Source organism: Podarcis erhardii (genome assembly GCF_964252035.2).
Source record: "Podarcis erhardii genome assembly, chromosome: 1".
Taxonomy (NCBI): domain Eukaryota; kingdom Metazoa; phylum Chordata; class Lepidosauria; order Squamata; family Lacertidae; genus Podarcis; species Podarcis erhardii.
The window spans coordinates 84,006,476-84,025,780 of NC_138497.1; the positions used below are offsets into that span (position 1 = coordinate 84,006,476).

Here is a 19,305-nt window from a genome sequence, read left to right on the forward strand (position 1 = left end):
TCTGATACCGATTTTATTTATGATCAGCTGCAAACAGGGAGCCCTTTGCAGTGCCTGTTCTTTGAGCTGGATACCCAAGTGAAGCAATGTTTATGCCAGCCTATGAGGCAGGAAGTCCAAGGGTTCCTATGACCACATGCAGGAAGCTAGTATTTGCTGTGACTGCAGTTTGTGAGGTTCCTTAACTGGCTGGGCATATTAATGGAGTGGGCAAAGTCATGTGGCTCATGTGAGTGAACTGATCAGCCATGTGGGCAGGAGAGTAGTGCTGAGGTGGCTCTTTTGGGTCCTTGCCCTCTTTTCTCGCAGGGCACGAGGCCAACTAAGCAGAGCTGTGGAAATGTTTTCCTAACCTGGTGTTATCTGCTTGGTGTTATCTAGTACAAAAAAAAAATGTTAATGGGTGCAGCATTCCAAAAACATCAGAAGACTCCCCAAGGAATCAGCAGGGGAGGATATGGTTAAAATTGTTTCTCCACAGCTGCTTAAGTTCCAATAATTATCACCCACCCAGTGCCATTTGCCTTTTTAAAAAGAAGAACCTGTATATTAGAGACAGAAGACAAACAGAAACTTTCATGTAGTTTGTCTATCAGTATCTGAACTAAAACTAAACTAGAGTTAATGCTCATTCACATTCTCATGTGGGTGGGTATAAGTAATAAATCGTCGTCGTCATCATCATCATCATCATCATCATTCTTTCTCTCATAACCCTAAACAAAAATGGAGGACAATTTTTAATGATCCAACCAGAGGCGGATCTTGGGGTCTCAAATTTCAGTGGCACCCTGTGTGACACCAAAATTCGGTGCCTCTTGCACTCCATTGTAAATCCTAGTTGTGGTGTCCTCGGCAGCGCCCCTAAAACTCCACACCCAGTACAACAGAACTAGTCACACTCCCCTAAATCTGCCCCTGGTCCAACTCCCTCCAGGCTGTGCCTTTGCCTGAGTCTCTCCTCTTTTCTAATTTCAGTTTTTATTCTGTTCCTCAGCATGGTTTCCTTCATCTTTTCCCCACCGGTCTATTTCTATTTTCAAATGATCTCTCAATTCCAATCTCCATCTTACTGATTCATCTTTCTTCCTCCGATGCCCATGGCTCCCACAGCTGCCTGCCTGTCTACTAAAAGGATGGGAAGCTGATGGATGCTCACTGTGTCTGATGGGGGATGAAGGGAGGAAGTAGTTCACCTTGCTGCCCACGTGTCCACAGCCCAGTGCCCATTTGGTAGCTCAGGGCATCTCTTTGTCTTCCAGATCTGCCTACACCACTGGTACTCTCCTCATTGCATTCTCCTCAGCAGGTGAGTGTTCTTGGATGAAGAACTGGGCTTATTTAGGTAGATTTGTAGAGGTACAAATTCTGGACACAATAGTTCCAGTGTTAGGCTTGAACTGTTGGGAACTGTTGCTGTTGTCCTTCAGAACAATCAAAGATGTGATACTATGTTATGTTGCAAGCTGGGTCAGCTTGATGCAGAGTTGTGTATGTGAAAACACCCATTCAGTGCATCCGGTGGGGTAGAAATGATTTTAACATATACCTAATTAAATACATTTTGTATGGCTTTGTGTGGAGGAGCAAAAGATGACTGGGTGGGTCTTCATATGGGGAAGGGGTGTGTGTGTCTGTCTGTAGTGCGGACCTGAGTTTTAGAAGTGTGCCTTAGCAACACCTATAATCAAGGGATGGCTGTAAATGTGGAAGAGAAAGGGGGTGTGTGTGTTAAGTACACATGTATGATGTGATGTACAAGAGTTTCAATGTCTATATCAATGGCTGCAGGGAGAGAGAAACCATGCTACTATAGCTCTCCATCTTGAGAGACGTTCAGTCTTTGTGTGTTGCTAGATAGCTGTCAGTCCAATATTATTATTATTATTATTGCTTGTGTAGGTCTCCCAAAATTATGCTGGATCCTCCAAATATTTCTAAAGATTGGAAAGGGGAATCATATGAGGTGGGATCTTAACTACAATCTATATTTGTAGTAAGTTCCTGTTTTGCCTCTTTCCACACACTCCTGGCATGTTGTGCTAGTCTTTTTCAAATGCTAAACACCAAAAAGCAAGGGAACTGGATTCATCCCCTGAGCCTCCTGAGCTGGCATAGAAATTTAGAATGGCACAGTGTGCTGCCCTGTATTAATGTTGACTGGAGAATTGTAGGAAGAGATGGCTTGAGGAGTACGAGTTCCTTTTATTGCACTGGAACGTCTCATTTTTCAGTACTGAGCTGCTTCTGTGTGCACACACCAGCAAGATTGTAAGAAGAAAAAGAAATTTAGGATCAAAAGTAGAGGAGAATGCAGCACTAGGACTTCTTTTTCATTTGTCAGGATGACTAATATTCTCTCCTTACTCTGGCAAATTAACAAGGTGATAACAAGGCTTTCAGACATTTTGGGGCCAGATAAACAAAGAAGGAAAAAGAGGGAACCAGTAAAGCAGAGGCTGGGTACTTCTTTCCTTTCCTTGGATGGGGTTCCTACTTCATGCTAGATAATACTTAATTGCAAGTTTATTTGTATTTCTAATTTAAAAGCTAAAGGCTGATTGGGGATGTGAACCTAGGTCTCCACAGCCAAAGTTCAACATGCTAATCATTACAACTTTGCTGACTCACTTTTCTATTATTGCCAACTGGTCCTAATAATTTGGGCATTGTGCTATGTACTGCTGCACTGTGTGTGTGTGTGTGTGTGTGTGTGTGTGTGTAATATATCTAGGGGGATGTTGCTATAGGGCAGGGGTGGCCAACTCCCAAGGGACTGCAATCTACTCAGAGTTAAAAACTGGCAGTGATCTACCCCCTTTTTTGGGGTTCAGGTTGAAGTTGCTGAGCTTTTTTTAGGGAGGAGGAAGGTCCATTTTCAGGGCTTGTTGATCTTCTTTGGGGGGAGCCAGTTATCTACCAGTGATCTACCACAGATGTCCAATGATCACCATCTACCTGTTGGACGTGCCTGCTATAGGGATTGTTATGAGTTCCTGCAGTTCAAAGTTTGCAGTGGCACCACTGCTTAGGGTGATGTGATGCCCAGCTGTGTCTTGTTTTATGAGCATGGTAGGCCTATGTTGCTGATATGCCCTTCCATCAATTTTTCTTCCGGTACAGCCACTGCGCTGATGCTGTTCCCAGCACTGACGTTTCTCTCTGTCGGTGGGATCCTCTTTATCCTCACCAACATGCAGGTTTGATGCTCTTCCCTCACACATCCTAATGGGGAGGGAGCTGGGAGAGGAAATTCTTTACAGGAGAACCTTTGGGGCACCCTGTCCCTGCCTCCATACTCTAACATATTAAAGTTCACCGGCAACTAGGCCCTTTGGCTGTGATCTGCTGACCCCCTCCAGGAAAGTAGTCAATTTGCTTTGAGATCTTATTTGTCTCTCCAGGTTGGGAATCTGTTTGGAAAACACCGCTCAACTATCATTACCCTCTACAATGGGGCCTTTGACTCTTCCTCTGCAGTTTTTCTTGTCATCAAGGTTAGTGACTGTTTCCTAAAGAATTAAAAATTGCCACACTTAGGAAAAACAAGCACCAGAATCCTGTGTGGTGGGCTTTCCTCCTAAGAAATGATGTGTGTTATGACAGTGCTTCTTCTTCCTCTAAGATGTTGAGTCAGCAGCCTAGTCATAGAACCCTCAGAAATTTCACAGGAAAGGGAAGTTTGGACTCAAGCATCGCCACCTTTTTGTCCCACCTAACTTAATAGCATTGATTGAACCACTGGCTAGCTCTTGAATGGCCTAAAATGGCAACTGGTTTGGACACTGAAAGAAAGAAACAAACAGTCCAGGATGGGAGATGATGGGGGGGAAGGGAGGAGGAAAGATAGTGATTTAAGTGGGTGGAGGGAGAAGAATGAGGAAAAACAGGAAGACAGGAAAACAGGTGGATGGAGAAAGATTTTGAGATTCCAAAAGGTCCCAACTCCAGTAGATACATTTTCAACCTCTCTGGTCAGAAAAATTCTACAACTCTCTGACATCATGTGATATGTCTTTCTTATTGAACATCTGGGTGTCTGCATGGATAGAATTGGCAAGTGCTAGGTATCTTATTCCTCTAATCTTTGGGGGCTTCTAAATTGGATTAACTCTCAACATTTAATAGCAAGAACATATGCAACACATTTGTCTCATCCCCACCTGATTAATTTTCCACTTACATAATGATAAAAAACACTTCTTTCAGAAGCTGTTGTATTATGCTTGTACCATAGATAAGCTAACCCATGCCTTTTCAAGAGCACTAGAGTAGCAAACTGCTGGTCACTTTGCTGCAGGACAGTGGAGAATTAAGTAGGCTGCTTGTAGTGACCCTGAGACAATTCGAGACTATTAATCCGATAAGTAGCTAAGTTGTATGTGAAGGGTCATCCTTGCGCTTTCAGCTAATTCCTAGTTAGGTCATAGCTGAAGGTCAAGGCCAAATAATAAGATATGGCACAGTCACCTGTCTCGTTATTCCAACACTCTTTGTCTTCCCTGTGAAAACCAGCACGGGGCAGCTGTGAGCTAGACTCAGTACACACCATACATTGAAAGTACAATCAAAGCAGATTTCCCCCCTCCTAAAGAACACTGGGGGCTGTAGTTTAACCCTCAAAGAGCTATAATTCGCAGCAGCTTTAACAAACTACAGTTCTCGGGATTCTTGGGGAATCCACTTGGAGTGTTCTTGAACTGCAAGAAGATCAAACCTATCCATTCTGAAGGAAATCAGCCCTGAGTGCTCACTGGAAAGACAGATCCTGAAGCTGAGGCTCCAATATTTTGGCCACCTCATGAGAAGAGAAGACTCCCTGGAAAAGACCCTGATGTTGGGAAAGATTGAGGGCACAAGGAGAAGGGGACGACAGAGGAGGAGATGGTTGGATAGTGTTCTCAAAGCTACCAACATGAGTTTGACCAAACTGCAGGAGGCAGTGGAAGGCAGGAGGGCCTGGCGTGCTCTGGTCCATGGGGTCGGACACGACTAAACAACTAAACAACTAAACAACAACAACAACAATGCCGCCTTGATCATAATGGGAGAGAGGCTGTTCAACCTTTTTTTTTTCTTACTGGCATTTGTCTACTCCAAATATCCTCCAGCCGCTATTCTCCTGCAGAGGAACACTCTTTCCTTCATAGTTGGGAGGACTGCTGGATGGGGCAGCAATTTTGAGTGGGCAAGCAGGAATAAGGAAAAAGGTTAAACACCCTCTTCCATTCATCCTCTTAAACTCATAATGCTCTGGACTATTTTTCAGTAAAGATAACAAATACAACATAAGGGGGGGGGAATGCATCTGCTTGATGCATCTTGTTTGGCTCTGAGTCCTGTGTCTTCAGCTAGTCAGGGACTCAGCAACTCAATTTCAATGTGTGATCACAACATTTCACCCAGGGATAGCCAGTGTGCTTTTCAGAGGTCATTAGACTGCAGCTCCCATCAGCATCAGGCACCATGGCCCAATGCTCAGGGATAGGGGGAGTTGTAGGGTAAATAAGGATACCCTAGATGTTTTTGAACCATGGTGGATATCCTCATTTACCATTTGCCTTTGACTTATTGGCCAACTTTGATTTTCTCAATTGGGTCTTTCTGTAGAATCTCATATAGCCCAAAGCCTCCTGACTGGATTCCTGGAGATACTGTATGTGCAATAATTAACATCAACATCATAGGCTCCATACACCTGGTGGAAGACAGTCTCTGTGCTGTTAGTATTAACAGTTGCCTCTTTTCACCAGTTTCATTAAGACTGTTCAGATATGCATTGAGCTAAGGGATCACCATTCTCTGTAGAGAGAGCACATGAGCCACCACACAGAAAGCAGCAGGCAGCACTCCTGATGAGACAAACCAAAATCTAGCCACACGAGGACAGAGAATATGGGGATGTAGTGAAAGCAGAGGAAGGGTGCAGTATCCTAAGCGTGATTTCAGCTAAGAGGAAGCAGGGCTATAGTTAGCGTGGAAGACGTCAGCTCACATGGGTTCTATTTCCAGCTGTGGTTCAGCATTGTATATGCATGTGACCATGTTGCATCTCAGGATGCAGGTGGCGCTGTGGTCTAAATCACAGAGCCTAAGGCTTGCCGTTTGGAAGGTTGGTGAATCCCCGTGATGGGGTGAGCTCCTGTTGCTCGGTCCCTGCTGCTGCCAACCTAGCAGTTTGAAAGCACATCAAAGTGCAAGTAGATAAATAGGTCCTGCTCTGGCGGGAAGATAAACGGCGTTTCTGTGTGCTGCTCTGGTTCGCCAGAAGCGGCTTAGTCATGCTGGCCACATGACCCGGAAGCTGTACGCCGGCTCCCTTGGCCAATAAGGCGAGATGAGCGCTGCAACCCCAGAGTCATCCACGACTGGACCTAATGGTCAGGGGTCCCTTTGCCTTTATGTTGCTTCTCAAATCCATGTTTCTGAGAGCATGGTCATGGCAAAACTGTGCTCTAAGAAGGGAATATGAGGCATGATTTGCTGACGGTGGTTTATGGTACTTAGGCACGGTGACTGGAAGCACTGTGCTATCTATTGTTATGGGGAAGTAAGGTTTTTCAAGAAGTACATTTTTATTGTGTTTTTCCCCTATTAAACACTACACATTAAATGCAGACACATTTTGATATTGCATATAGTTTGGCTCTATTGTGATGACATGCAGAAGCTGCTTAGAAACAGTAGCTGGGCCTGGGGAATTCTATAAAAAAATCAAATTGAGTGACCAGATAAATCTGTTATGCAAATGAAAGAATGAGCCTGAGAGCTAGTGACTGGTCCAAGGCATTTTGGTGTCTCAGGTGGAGATTCATCATAATTAAAAATAGAGCACAGTCCACCAGTACGTTTTCCTGTTCAAATGAATGGGAATTGCAGAAGAGATGCAGTAGTTCTGCTTATATTGAATTGTACCCTGTGGGTTGGATCTGTCTCCCACTCTTAAAAGACAGGCAGATAATCTGCTACATGAGCCCAAAGCCAAGCAAGCAATCTGTGCACCACACAGATTACAGTCAATGCAGAGCTTGGCTAACTCAAGTTTGTGCTATTTGTCTACAGCTGCTGTATGAACAAGGCCTCTCGCTGAGAACCATGTTCCTCTTCATGTCTGCTTGCAGTGCCTGGCACTTGATCCGTACTTTCTTTCTGATGCCCCGCAGCCATATTCCGTATCCACTGCCCCCAGGATATACATATGGGTAAGCTGCACTTGCCTGTACTTCAGTCTGATACACAGCTCTCTCCCCTGTGTGCCCTCGCTAAGATCCTGAGCCCCTTTCTATCTCCTTCCATTCCTTACTTCCTTCCTTCTTCAAGCTCGCAAAGTGCTGCCTAAAACCCTGGTGGTGGTAGAAGAAAGAAGCTGTCCCCAGTGGGTTCCATCCACTGTTATTTTTAAAAGACAGTTCAGCTTTCTGAATGCTTCTTCAGGCAGGCACAGTGCTCTGGGATTCGTATAGGGTTGCCAACTCTTCAGGGACCACTGTAACCATACTGCTTGATTGGCAGGTGATGTTTATATCCATGATGAGAAAAGCTTCATCTGTAGGCTTTCTTCACGTGCTGCTATTAAAGATAAAAGAGAAGTTTAACAACTTCTTCTGCCCAATCAATAAAGATAGGATTCACACCCTGCACAGTTTTTACTGTGGCTGTCTCCCAACATCACCATCCCAAGCTCCATTGGGGGGAAAAACACCAGTTTGGAGAGCAGCTCAGGTGCCATTTTGTAGCATCTTCAGAAAAGCCCTAATTAAACAGCAGCTGCATGGCCTTCATTGAAAGGATGCAGGAAATATAGTCCAAAGTGAACCCATTGTTTCAGGATGCCTGCAGTTGAGGCAGGTATCCCTAAGACCCCAGACCTCTGCATGCTTAGTTGGAAATTTACATTGACATAAGGGCCAAACTACACAGCAAGCAAATACATGTTGACTACAGCCCTTTTCGAAGCAGTAAAGCCTGGGGGGGGGTGTGTGTGATCCAGAGTAGAGAAGCATCTGATGGGAAGATACTCAGCCTTTTTCCCACCTGCCCTTTTTCTGCCCCAAATTACCCCCTGGAGCAAATTCCCTCCCCTGTAGGGTTTTAAACACATATTCCCTCCCTCCTACCATTTCTATGCTCCTGATTGTTCTCCCTGAAAGCAGCATTGCCACTTCGAAAAGGTTCATTGGGCTATAGTTAAATCTGTTTGCGTGCAATGTGTCGTTTAGCCTTAAATCTCAGAGTTCTATGGAACTCACTCCCAAGTAAGTTTGTAGAGGACTCCCAGCCTAAACTGGTGAGCAGTGAACTGGTTTGGAATGAAACTTCCAATTTCTCACCACTATCAAATAAGAAAACTGAAGGAATGAAGAGAGAGAGGAATGTTGTTGGCTCAAACACATGGTGAAAGTATTTGCTGCAATAGAGATACTGTAAACTAATCTGAGGCTGAGTTCTCAGTTTCCTGTACTCCTTTTCTCTTACATGTTGAATCATCCATTTATAGTTTATGCATTTAATGGCAATTTCTATTTACTTGGCTTTCTGATCAATGCCATTGTGATTTTGTACCTTTCTGTCATGGTACATCATCTGAAAGAACAAATAAATTGTATTTGTACCGCCCTGTTTTTCTCACTTTGCACATGTGGAACTTGGGTTTTCATTCTTTGTATGGGAAATAAGTCCCTAGGATACCAGTTATGTTGATTGTGTCTGCAGAGTGAGCTGTCACAAGAGGTCCAGTTCGTATCGCACCTATGAGGAGCAACGTAGCCCCAAAGTCCTGGATGAGAATGATGCAGAGGTCTCGGATAATCTGCATGCTGACCCAGCACTCGAAGAAAATTCCACCAACAAAGGGCTTGTTGGCATAGGTAGGGACTGAGAACGGTTTCAAGGTTGGTGGTTAGAGATTCTAGCTGGGCCTTAATATTGGATGGGAATGTTGCATTTGGGAAAATATGTTAAAAAATAGAGTAAATCTGCTGCAAAGTAGTGCAGTTTATGGGGGCTTGAGGGTGTCAGATATACCTTTCACTTGGCATTTGTTCCAAGAAGAGGTTCTGTGTGCATTTATGTGTTTCTGTAGTCAGGTTCATATATCTCATTTCTTACCCTCAAATGTCTGAAAGTGCTGTGTTTAGCAGAGCCAGTGAGCAAGCGGGGATTCAATACCAGGGACCTCAAGAGTCAAGTCAGTTCCTTTAACCCTTCTTAATCCTACCCAGTGCCGGATTTACGTGTAAGCTAAACAAGCTATAGTTTAGGGCCCCACCCTCTTGGCCCCCCCCAAAAAAAAATTAAAGGAAAAAAACCTGGATGTACATTTCCAAAATATAATATAAAAAACAAATAAAATAAAACCTACATATAGCAACAGTGTTTTGTGTTGTGTAGGCTCCTATGATGTAAGTAATGGGGCCCGCCTGCTATATAAAGGGCCTCATTACCTTCAGTAGCTTAGGGCCTCATCAAACCTAAATCCGGCCCTGATCCTACGCACCCACCCCTGCGCTACTAGTAATTCACAGGCAGTCATCTATGCTCATCATTCCTGCTAGAGTATAAGACCTCATGTCTTCTGAAGCATCACAGTCAGCTATTCCTTTCTGGGTGGGCAGGCAAGCAGGAAGAGTTAATTCATTTGTTTACTCTTAGTGGTTTTCCCCAGGGCATGTGAATTAATGACTGGAAGATTTCAGCCATACTTAATCATGTTTATCCATAGCATCACTACTGACAAAATGTAAGTCCTATACCAGAACCAGCTTCGCATGCCCATTTGTCACCCTTGGGTGAGAGATTCTCTAGGCCTCTGCATGGGGAGCTAATTGCTTAGAAGCCCTCATAAAAACCAATGGATGTGCATTTGATTTGTGCCTCGAAAGGGCTCTCACTTTGGTATGACTATCAGCAGTGAAATAGTAGCAAGGTACTGTGTGACATAAAGATCATTTCAGACTTTACACATGCCTCCTGTCCCCTCTTTTTGATTTATTTAGGAGATGCTGAGACTGCAGCAAACCTCAAGGCTCCAGCTGTTGTTTCCTTCTGGAGCTGTGTCTTCTCCAAACTGTTTTTTTGGCATCTGGTGTGGCTTTCGGTGATGCAGCTGCGCCACTATCTCTTCATTGGCACCCTCAACCCCATGCTGACACAGCTGGCTGAGGGAGACCCCAACCTTGGTAAGGAGAGTATTGGGAAAGGGGCAGGGAACCATTGGGTGGGGATTAAGAGGTTCTCTTGTTGGCAGAATAATCTCCCTAGTGAGGTTTTGCTGTCACCCTCAGTATAAACATTCAGGAGGAATTTTAAAACATTTCTGTCCGCCCACACATTTGATAGCTGAAAAATACTGTTCTTGGGAAACTTTATTTTAATTTTTGACATTTTATTATGTTTTTATATATGTTGGAAGCTGTCCAGAGTGGCTGGGGCAACCCAGCCAGATGGACGGGGTATAAATAATAAAATTATTGTTGTTGTTGTTGAAATTATTAGCTGTGAGGTTATGTGTCTGTTTTTAAGTGTTTTTATTACTTTCTTTTAAACTATGTTGTATTGATGCTGTTTCTTGCCACCCTGGGCTCCTTTGGGAAAATTTAGCCCCAAATTTAGGATATGTAAGAAACAAACAAAAATATGTGTGTGGAGATGAATAAGAGTTATTGGGTGAGATCCAACTAAGCCATAGCCATAGTAGACCCAGTGAAATCAGTGGGCCTAAGTCTTTTGTTTGCAATGGGTCTATTCTCATTATGGCTAACATTGGGTCTTGCCCTTTGTCTTTCGGTAGGTAGAAGAGTATAGAAGGCAAAAAACACACTATGAGAGATGTTTTGTAATTGGAATTAATAAATTGAATTATTGTGCACCTAAGGAAGGTTTCCATTGAAACTTGTTGGGCTTTTCTCTGTTTCATCAAAGTTCCATATACAGTATAGCCAACTTAAGTTCTGTCAGACCCGCCAAGTATCCATATTTTCCAGGGACGTCCCTGATTTAGAGAAGATGTCCCGGTTTTGGATTTGATCCCAGAGTGCCCTACTTTTCCTTAGGATGTCCCTATTTTCATTGGAGAAATGTTGGAGGGTATGGAGTTACCCGACCCCCCCCCCAAGTCATCTGAAGGCAATCCTGTATGGAGAAGTTTTTTTTAATGTTTAATGTTTATTTTTTATATGTTGGAAGCTGCCCAGAGTGGCTGGGGCAACCCAGTAAGAAGTGTGGGGTATAAATAGTAAAATTATCACTATGGAATGGGATGTCCCTATTTTCATCGGAGAAATGTTGGAGGGTATGTTATGTTTAGAGTAGAGCTCTTGAAATGAATGGACCTAAATTAGTTCTACTCATTCATTGCAATGAGTCTACACTAAATATGACTGAATGGTGGATACAGCCCACATAATTTCAGTACAATTTTGAGGCACGCCTCCATTTTCATGCTCTTGTGTTTGGTGCTGCTGACTCCCTTTTCTCTCACCATGAGAGGAAGGCCATCTTGTCTCAGCAGTGCTCTTGACCTCAAGAAAAAAGCTGCTGAAATAGAATTTAAATGGTGTTGTAATGACTTAGCTAAATAGCTGTGCCAGGAGACTGCCCTGGTCTAGGAGTTGAGGGGAAGCCCCTCCTGATGGTGATAGTCTTCCTATTGAGAAAGAAGAGGTAGTTCTTCAAAATATTTTGCTTGGAACTACTGGAGAACTAAGGCCTCCTGACCTTTGATTCCTCCTAATCTCTTGCCATCATCTAATAATGGGTTACAGGTATGAAAATCTTGGCACATATTTGTGCTGACGGGAAGAGGGTTTTGTCATCCTTTTGTCTTAACTCTTTCTGTCAACAGTGAGCAGCTACACCAATGCTTTTGCCTTCACCCAGTTCTGTGGAGTCATCTGTGCTCCCTGGAATGGGCTTATCCTGGACCGTCACAAACGTGGACATAAAAAGGAAGGGAGTTCGCAAGGTACGTCCCATTGTGTGTGTTTTGCTTTCCTCATGAGACTGCCCATCAAGGATATTTGATGCCCCGAGGTCTCCTTTGGTCCTGCTCACCTCTGTCTGTATTCTCTGTTTCCAGGGGTGCCAGATTCCCTGGCGGACCTGCGCTCCTGTGTGCTGTCACTGGTCATCACAGTGCTGCAGTGCGTGGCCTTCTCAATTTGTGCCTCTATTCCGGTGCTGCCTGTGCAGTACGCCACATTTATCCTGCAGGTTCTGAGCCGCTCCTTCCTCTACGGGGGCAATGCTGCCTTCTTAGCCATTGCGTAAGTAACTGGCCTCTCTGTGAAAAGAGGAAATTGTGGTTTGGGAGGGGGAAAGAGAAAGGGAAGGATGAAAGCAGAAGGAAGTTTTGATACTCAGTGAATGGTACTTGGAGCCACTGAGAGGAACTGGTAGTAGTGCAGAATAACAATCAATTACAGAAAATTGTTCACTGAAATCCTTTTCCCCTCTCTACCGACTCCTCTGGTTTTGAATTTTTTAGCAGAAACAGAGGCTGTTCAAGATTCTCCCCACACGCAAGAGGTCTAAAAATATCAATTTATACTAATAATAAATGGCTGCAGTTCTCAGAATCTTGCTTTAGGAGCAGCTTCCACAGTTCATAGCACAATTTATGTCTTCTGGGTTTGTAGAACCCTGCTGAGATACCTTTCTAGAGCTTGTCTCTGTCAGACGCAAGAGACTGGACAAGATGAACTATTTATCTGGCATTTTAATGTTTTGCAGTTATGCTATGATGGCAGCGTATGAGAAGTGACTGTTGCACTTGGCTTAAAATACTAAAGAAAGCAGATATGAGGAAAGGGCTTAGTATGAGTGCTAAATCTGCTGGTTGTTTTCATTTTAAGCTAGTCATTGAGGAGGCAGGCCACATGCTAGCATGGAATTTTCCTTCAATAGATTTAATGAAAAGCTCTTTGTTGCAGTGTGGGTGCAGACCCTCCAAGTGTCCCTATTTTCCAGGGATGTCCCTGATTTAGAGAAGCTGTCCCAGTTTCTGATTTGATCCCAGAATGCCCCACTTTTCCTTAGGATGTCCCTTTTTTAATTGGAGAAATGTTGGAGGGTATGGCGTTATCTGACCCCTGAGACGTCTGAAGCCAATCCTGTATAGGGATGCTTTTTTAATGTTTAATGTTTTATTATGTCTTTACATATGTTGGAAGCAGGGGCATAGGAAGGGGGTGGGTGGGAGCGGGCCACCCCGGGTATTGAGCCATCGGGGTAAGGGGGGCTGCACCGCTTTGCCAGTGGCATTCCCCCCTTCCCCCTTCATTTTGACAGCTGGGGGGAGGCTTGGGAGTTGCAGATAGGTGGCGTGCCAAATGTCTGTCATGAGTAGCTCGCTCCACCCCCTTTGAGGGCACCATCCGCACCACGCCCCCCTCGCCCCCATGCTCCGCCGCTGGTTGGAAGCTGCCTAGAGTGGCTGGGCCAACCCAGTTAGATGTGTGGGGTATAAATAGTAAAATTATCATTATGGAATGAGACGTCCCTATTTTCATCAGAGAAATGTTGGACGGTATGTGGGTGCCATGAAATAGTGATGCAGACGCTGTAAACAAATGTCCTGCCCTGTTCCTAGACCATATGAGGGATGCAGGTCTGCTGTCCTTTCTCCTGATGAGGAAGGAAAGGAACACGGAAGTCAAAAAGAAAAGAAATAGAAATATAGAAGGATGGAAGGTGGAGAAGCAGCATATGGCGACAAGTCACTGTGAGGAGGATAGTCCGCTTAGACATGCCGTGTCACAATTTCCATGTCCTTCTTCCTCCCCCTCCCCCACTCTGTGTCTTGGCAGCTTCCCCTTGGAACACTTTGGGAAACTCTACGGCCTGGTGATGGGGCTCTCAGCCGTGGTGTCTCTCCTGCAATACCCCTGCTTCTCACTCATCAGGGGCCCACTCAACGGGGATCCCTTTTATGTGAGTGTTATGTGCCCTAATGAGTCTGTTTCACCACGGGACAGTCAGTACCCCAAATGGGGATCTCTACTTCTTTCAGGAACAGTGTTGTATTGCAGACGGTAGTGAACAGGGAGCTAGGAGACCTGACGTATTACTTTGTTGACCAGGCAAAAGGCCAGGCCCCATGTATTGCAATATATATCTGAGTGTGTCCTGCTCTTCAGGGGGAAGTCTATTACTCCAAGTCGAGTTTAAATGGGCAGGGTACCTGGACAGCAAATTCAGCATACAGGGCACCTGGTCTGTTGTCCCAAGTAGGACTAGATATATTGCATTTTTTATTTGAAATAGTCATTTTTTGAACTTGCACGTATAGTTATAAATTAGCATATGGAAATATGCAAGTCTCTGTCCTCATTTGTCCTTTGGGCGGGGAGTGGTGCTGATGCATTTCCTCTCTTTTTTGGTGCGGCATAAGTGGCTGCCATAGGCCTGGCTGATTCAAAGCCTTCATTCTGCATACATCTATACCCTTCTGCCTCTATGCAGAGCAGGCATAGAGACCCAGATAGCTCTCTAGGCTAGGTGCCAGCCTCAGACACTTCACATTTCCTAGAGCCCCCCAGAAAGGAACATTTTTAGAAGCTGCCGCCTGAGTATTAATAGTGCATCTTTCCCCCCCAGGTGAATATTGGTCTCGTAGTCCTAATGTTTCTGGCTTTGGTCAACCCAGTGATGGTGTGGTTGGAGTGCAAGCGGCGGCAGAATGAACATAACATTGCAGGCTCCCCAGCCTTAACTGCAGGCAAGAAGGAAGGCCTGGAGTCTTCTATCTGAGCCCTTCGCTGTGTAGACTTTGCGAATCTCTCCTATCAAAAGGGAACCTTAAGAAGATTTGAAAAGGGAACTGAGGAAGAAGCCTCCTCTCTCTCTGAGCTTCATTCCCAGCAAAATCTGGTCACAGTCCAACACAGTCAGGTGTGCTTAAGTCTCTTGAAACAAATGGACTTAAACATATCTGTGTTGCCAAACCACAGTTTATTGCTCCCTCTCTCCAGAGTGTTATTTTTCTAGGAATCAAACCTATATTGTATCCTCCTCCTGTGGGAATTTAGGTTGTATTTCACTTACATTTATTTTGTTTATTAACAGAGCTATATTTTTGTGAATCATACAAACAAGCCAGTATTAGAGCAGGTACCAAGTTAGGATGTTTAATATGTCAGAAAATGCAACTCTTTAAAGTGGACGTCTTAACATTTTTGTCTCCCATGAAGTTTTTGAATTAGTTGAAAAACAGTCTACCCTCATTGTTTTGAATTATTAAATAGATATATTTGATACTGGTTTTTAAGAACCAATGTCCATTACACAGCTTGGGAGATATTCCTTCAAAAAAAATTTTTTTTAAAGTCATGGAATGGAAAAAACCAACACCCTATGCCATTTGAATACTTCAATAAAGCTTGTCTTTTTTATATATGTAAAAAAAATCAATTGTGGAAAGATGCACTAGTTTAAGTCATTGTGTGGCAGTTAAGAAGTCCAATATTAAATTAAATTCAGAAGGGAACCCAACTGTAATGAAAGTTCATAAATACTGTAGAATAGCAGAAGAATAAGAAACCTGATGTTCAGCATCAATTTCTCTTTCTCTCTCTCTCTCTCTTACACACACACACACACACACACACAAACACACACACATACACTGGTGCACAGCTCTTCCCATCACAGATAAACTCTCCTTTCAAGGTACAGCAAGAAAGTGTAGTGACTTGTTGGGTACTATAATTGTATCAATTATAGCACTGACTACAACAGCAGGTTTTGTTGTGTTGCCAGACCCATCCCTTGGGGGTGGGGTCATTTCACCAGCCAACCTTAGAAGGGGCTCTAGCCTCCTCCTTTTTATGTGGTTCCTGACAGGATGCCTAGGAACCACATGTTCCTCGCCTTGGGTTCCATGGCAGGAAAAAAGATGAGATGCAAATTTAAAGGACTAAACAGATCACTAGTGCTGTCTCAAAATAAGTAAGACACCTGTATAGAGAGGCTTGTGGCAGGAGGGGGAATCTGAATCCAGGGCAGGAGATGGATGGGGCTGATGGACCTGTAGGATTATGGATCTGGAAGCTTATCCTTTTACCACACATTCATACTGTGTTCTTCTGACTTGAATTGCTTCAATGAGACATAAAGCCAATGGTTTGTTGTTGTTTTTAAAAAAGTTAAGCTTGTTGAGACGGCTTATATGCTGCTGGTTCTTTCTATCAAACACATACTGACGTCTATGTTTATATTCAAAGTTTACTTAAGTTGAAGGCTGCATGATGCTCTTCCTCCCTGCTGAAGAGAGATTTCCAAAGTAGTTTTTCATGCAGCAGTTTTAACACTTCTAGAAGCTTTTGCAAAACAAGAACATTTCCTCAAAAGCCCAGGAGTTATCAATTCTGCCAGTCATAGATGCTGGATGGGGGGGGCTGGGTGCTCAAGCCCCCACAACATTCCCCATGAGGGGGCCGGGCACCCACAAATTTCTGCACCGGAGCCACGCATGCCACAGGGGAGCATGTGTCTGACGTCAGTATGCCCACTGTGGCGCAGTCCCCCTTGGGCCTACCTGCAGCCATGCTGGGTCCCGTCAGGCCCCCCAGAGGCTGCGACGGGCCCCGTCAGGCCTCCTTCTGCCGCATGACATCTTCCACATGCACCAGACACCCACAAATTGGGGCAGAATCCGGGGCGCCTGCTGCCAATAGCAGTTTATTATGACTGCCCGGAAAGAGATTTCTGTTAATGGTAGAACTGTGGATTTGCTGCTACAGGCAGGTTAACATGGGATGTTTGTGTTTCTGGCTCAAGCACCAGCTAACTGTTCACGAATATTCACAGTCATTATTCTTTGAGCTGATGCTTGTCTTCTGCAAGCTCATCTACGTATAAGCTTGCACCAGCAACATGGGAAAGTATGCATCATCTCCTCTGTCATCGTGTTGTGCCCTAAGTTAAGGGGACCATTTGTGCCATCTGAAGTCTCTGCCTGTGTTCCTGCCTCTCATAAAGACAGAAGCTACTGCCTGTGAGTCAGGCAGCCTGAAGGATTCTAGAATACAAAAGAAAGTGCTGATTCCAGCAGAGCCTACCCCTCTCAAATAGGTGATTAGCAGAGTCAAAGGAGACAGCACCCCACCAACCATTTTTCCATCGCTCTATGTGACAGTCCAATCTGGTACTGAGAGTTGCATGCACAGCCTTGATTATGACATTCAGTGATCAAATGCGAACGACAGTGCATGCATGACAGTTTCCAATCCAGCAGAAGGACACGCATATTGCTCTCACTTGATCAAGCTATGAACCTTCCAAAAGAATTTACATCATAAATCCATGTTACACCTGCCGGATGACCATCCTTTCCTGGGCGGAGTGTTTGCTACCAGTATGAGAAGATGAGCGGATGTTTCCTGGGGGGAGGCAAACAGTTGGGGGTTGTTTTTCCTGAAAGGGTAGGTCACCTGAGATTGGGGTCAGTGCTTGGCAATAGCGAGGCTGGAGTGGTGGGGAAGCACTTGCCAGTTTTGAATGTGGGGTAGATCGAGCTACAAGTTTAGTGGGCTGAAAGCAGCAGGAGAGGCTCCAGTGGTCCCAACTGTTGCTTTGGGGAAGTGCCTTAGCTCTATCATAGAGCATCTGAATTGCACGTTGAAGGTTCAGTTTCCAGGTAGGGGGGGAAAGATTCACATCTGAAAAAATTCAGAAAGCTACTGCAAAGCAATGAAGACAGTAGTGGACTAGATGGACCAGTGATCTAGCTGGGTATAAGGCAGCTTTTAATGTTCCTTTGGGGAACCTGATGTAGGATTAGGAGCTGTGGTGTCTGCTGCAGGGGCCGACTTTCTTCCACTGGACCCTGCTTCTACATTTGAAAATGGAACCAATATTAGACATCGTAAGTCTCTGGCTCTCTCTCATCCAAAGGCTATATTGTCTCCACTGCTCTTGGAGTAGGGAGTACCTATCAGCGTTCTCACAGAATGAAAAACAAACAAACCCACCACTATTTACAGCACACCCATGTTTTCTTGCCTCATAGATTACGCATGCATATTTATTTTTATTCAGAAACTTCCATCACTTTGCCAAAAAGGCCTGGCCATTTGGTAGGCGAAGGAGTGGTCAAAGCTCCCTAACCACCACCCTCTCACGTGACCTTTGTGTTGATCCATGTGACAGTGTTTTAAACTTCTCCATCTCTGCATAAAATACTGTCACATGGATCAACACAAAGGTCATGTGAGAAAACTTCTCCATCTCTCATAATACTAGAACTCAGCCATCCAGTAAGTTAAATATTGGAAAATTTGGGAGAAACAAAAAGAAGAACTTCTGCACTCTGCACAGTTAAAGTATGACATTTGGTCTTACTAGATGTAATGATGGTACCAAGTTGAATGGCTTTAAAAGAGGGTGAGTGTTATCAATGGCTGCTAGCCATCATGGCTCTGTCCAACATCCACTGGCTGCCCCTGTATTCCTGTTGGTGGAATTCTCAAGTGGGGAGAGGACTGCTGCACACAAGTCCTGCATGTGTGCTTCCCACAGGCATGTGTCTGGCCACTGTGAGACTAGGATGCTGGTCTAGTTGGGACTTTAGGTGTTCTTATGTAATGTCACCACATGGTACAGCTCAGCTCACAAGGTGGAGATGTGATGCTGATGTCATGCCACCCCATAGTGAATCTGAGATTCATGGGTTCAGTGTGAAAAGCAGTTTTCCACTGATACATTTTCCTGTTCTACTGGAACTCTTAAGAGTTTTTTTGGATGATCATCCCACACCCACTTTTAATGCACTGGTGTTGGTGACCCAGGAATCTCCTTTTCTTTAAGTAACACTTTTTGTTGTGGCTATTTTCTCAAGAAAGAGGTGAGAGGGGATATGAGTCTCTGACAAGTTAAGACTCACAAGCTTCCCTGGGAGAGGTGGGCCATGATGTGAAACTGAGAAAAAAACAGAGAGGGGGAGAGAGAGAATTGGGAAGCACAAAGTAAACTGAAACCAACCAACCAGTTCCCTCAACCCCAGTGGTGCGATGTGACAGAAGGATCCAAATTGAAGGGCTGTTATGTGGGGCAGCACCCATGACAGCAGAGCAATGCAGGAAATTTGTTAATGTCCTCTTCACATGTCTGTCTGTTAGAGTCCAATTGAGAAGGTGCCTGAATCAGTTGACTGTTTCTCCTCACAACGACGTCCCAGGGTCTGGTTGTTCTGGTAAATGGGGCTTCCAGAAGTGTCTGGATGCAACACTTTCTCTGACACCTGGGTGCGGAGAGAGACAGAAAGCTGTTACCTTTTAGAGGAATCATTATTATCCCTATTTATTACCT

At 44.5% G+C, this 19,305-nt stretch overlaps 2 protein-coding genes across 20 annotated transcripts in view; one reads left to right on the plus strand and one right to left on the minus strand.

Moving 5' to 3' along the window:
* The window catches only part of SLC43A3 (solute carrier family 43 member 3), a 48,402-nt gene extending 32,244 nt beyond the window's left edge, over positions 1–16,158 (plus strand). For all 12 annotated transcript variants that reach the window (XM_081877458.1, XM_081877464.1, XM_081877465.1 and 9 more), the window contains 10 exons: positions 1,263–1,309; positions 3,124–3,200; positions 3,405–3,497; positions 7,063–7,202; positions 8,713–8,867; positions 9,996–10,178; positions 11,843–11,962; positions 12,077–12,263; positions 13,806–13,929; positions 14,596–16,158. In XM_081877458.1, the coding sequence (XP_081733584.1) occupies positions 1,263–1,309; positions 3,124–3,200; positions 3,405–3,497; positions 7,063–7,202; positions 8,713–8,867; positions 9,996–10,178; positions 11,843–11,962; positions 12,077–12,263; positions 13,806–13,929; positions 14,596–14,748 (1,279 nt within the window). In that variant the 3' untranslated portion in view covers positions 14,749–16,158. The remainder of the gene's footprint in view (positions 1–1,262; positions 1,310–3,123; positions 3,201–3,404; positions 3,498–7,062; positions 7,203–8,712; positions 8,868–9,995; positions 10,179–11,842; positions 11,963–12,076; positions 12,264–13,805; positions 13,930–14,595) is intronic.
* Positions 16,159–18,804: 2,646 nt separating this feature from the next.
* P2RX3 (purinergic receptor P2X 3) overlaps positions 18,805–19,305 on the minus strand; it is a 33,543-nt gene continuing 33,042 nt past the window's right edge. For all 8 annotated transcript variants that reach the window (XM_081877538.1, XM_081877541.1, XM_081877537.1 and 5 more), the window contains one exon: positions 18,805–19,237. In XM_081877538.1, the coding sequence (XP_081733664.1) occupies positions 19,112–19,237 (126 nt within the window). In that variant the 3' untranslated portion in view covers positions 18,805–19,111. The remainder of the gene's footprint in view (positions 19,238–19,305) is intronic.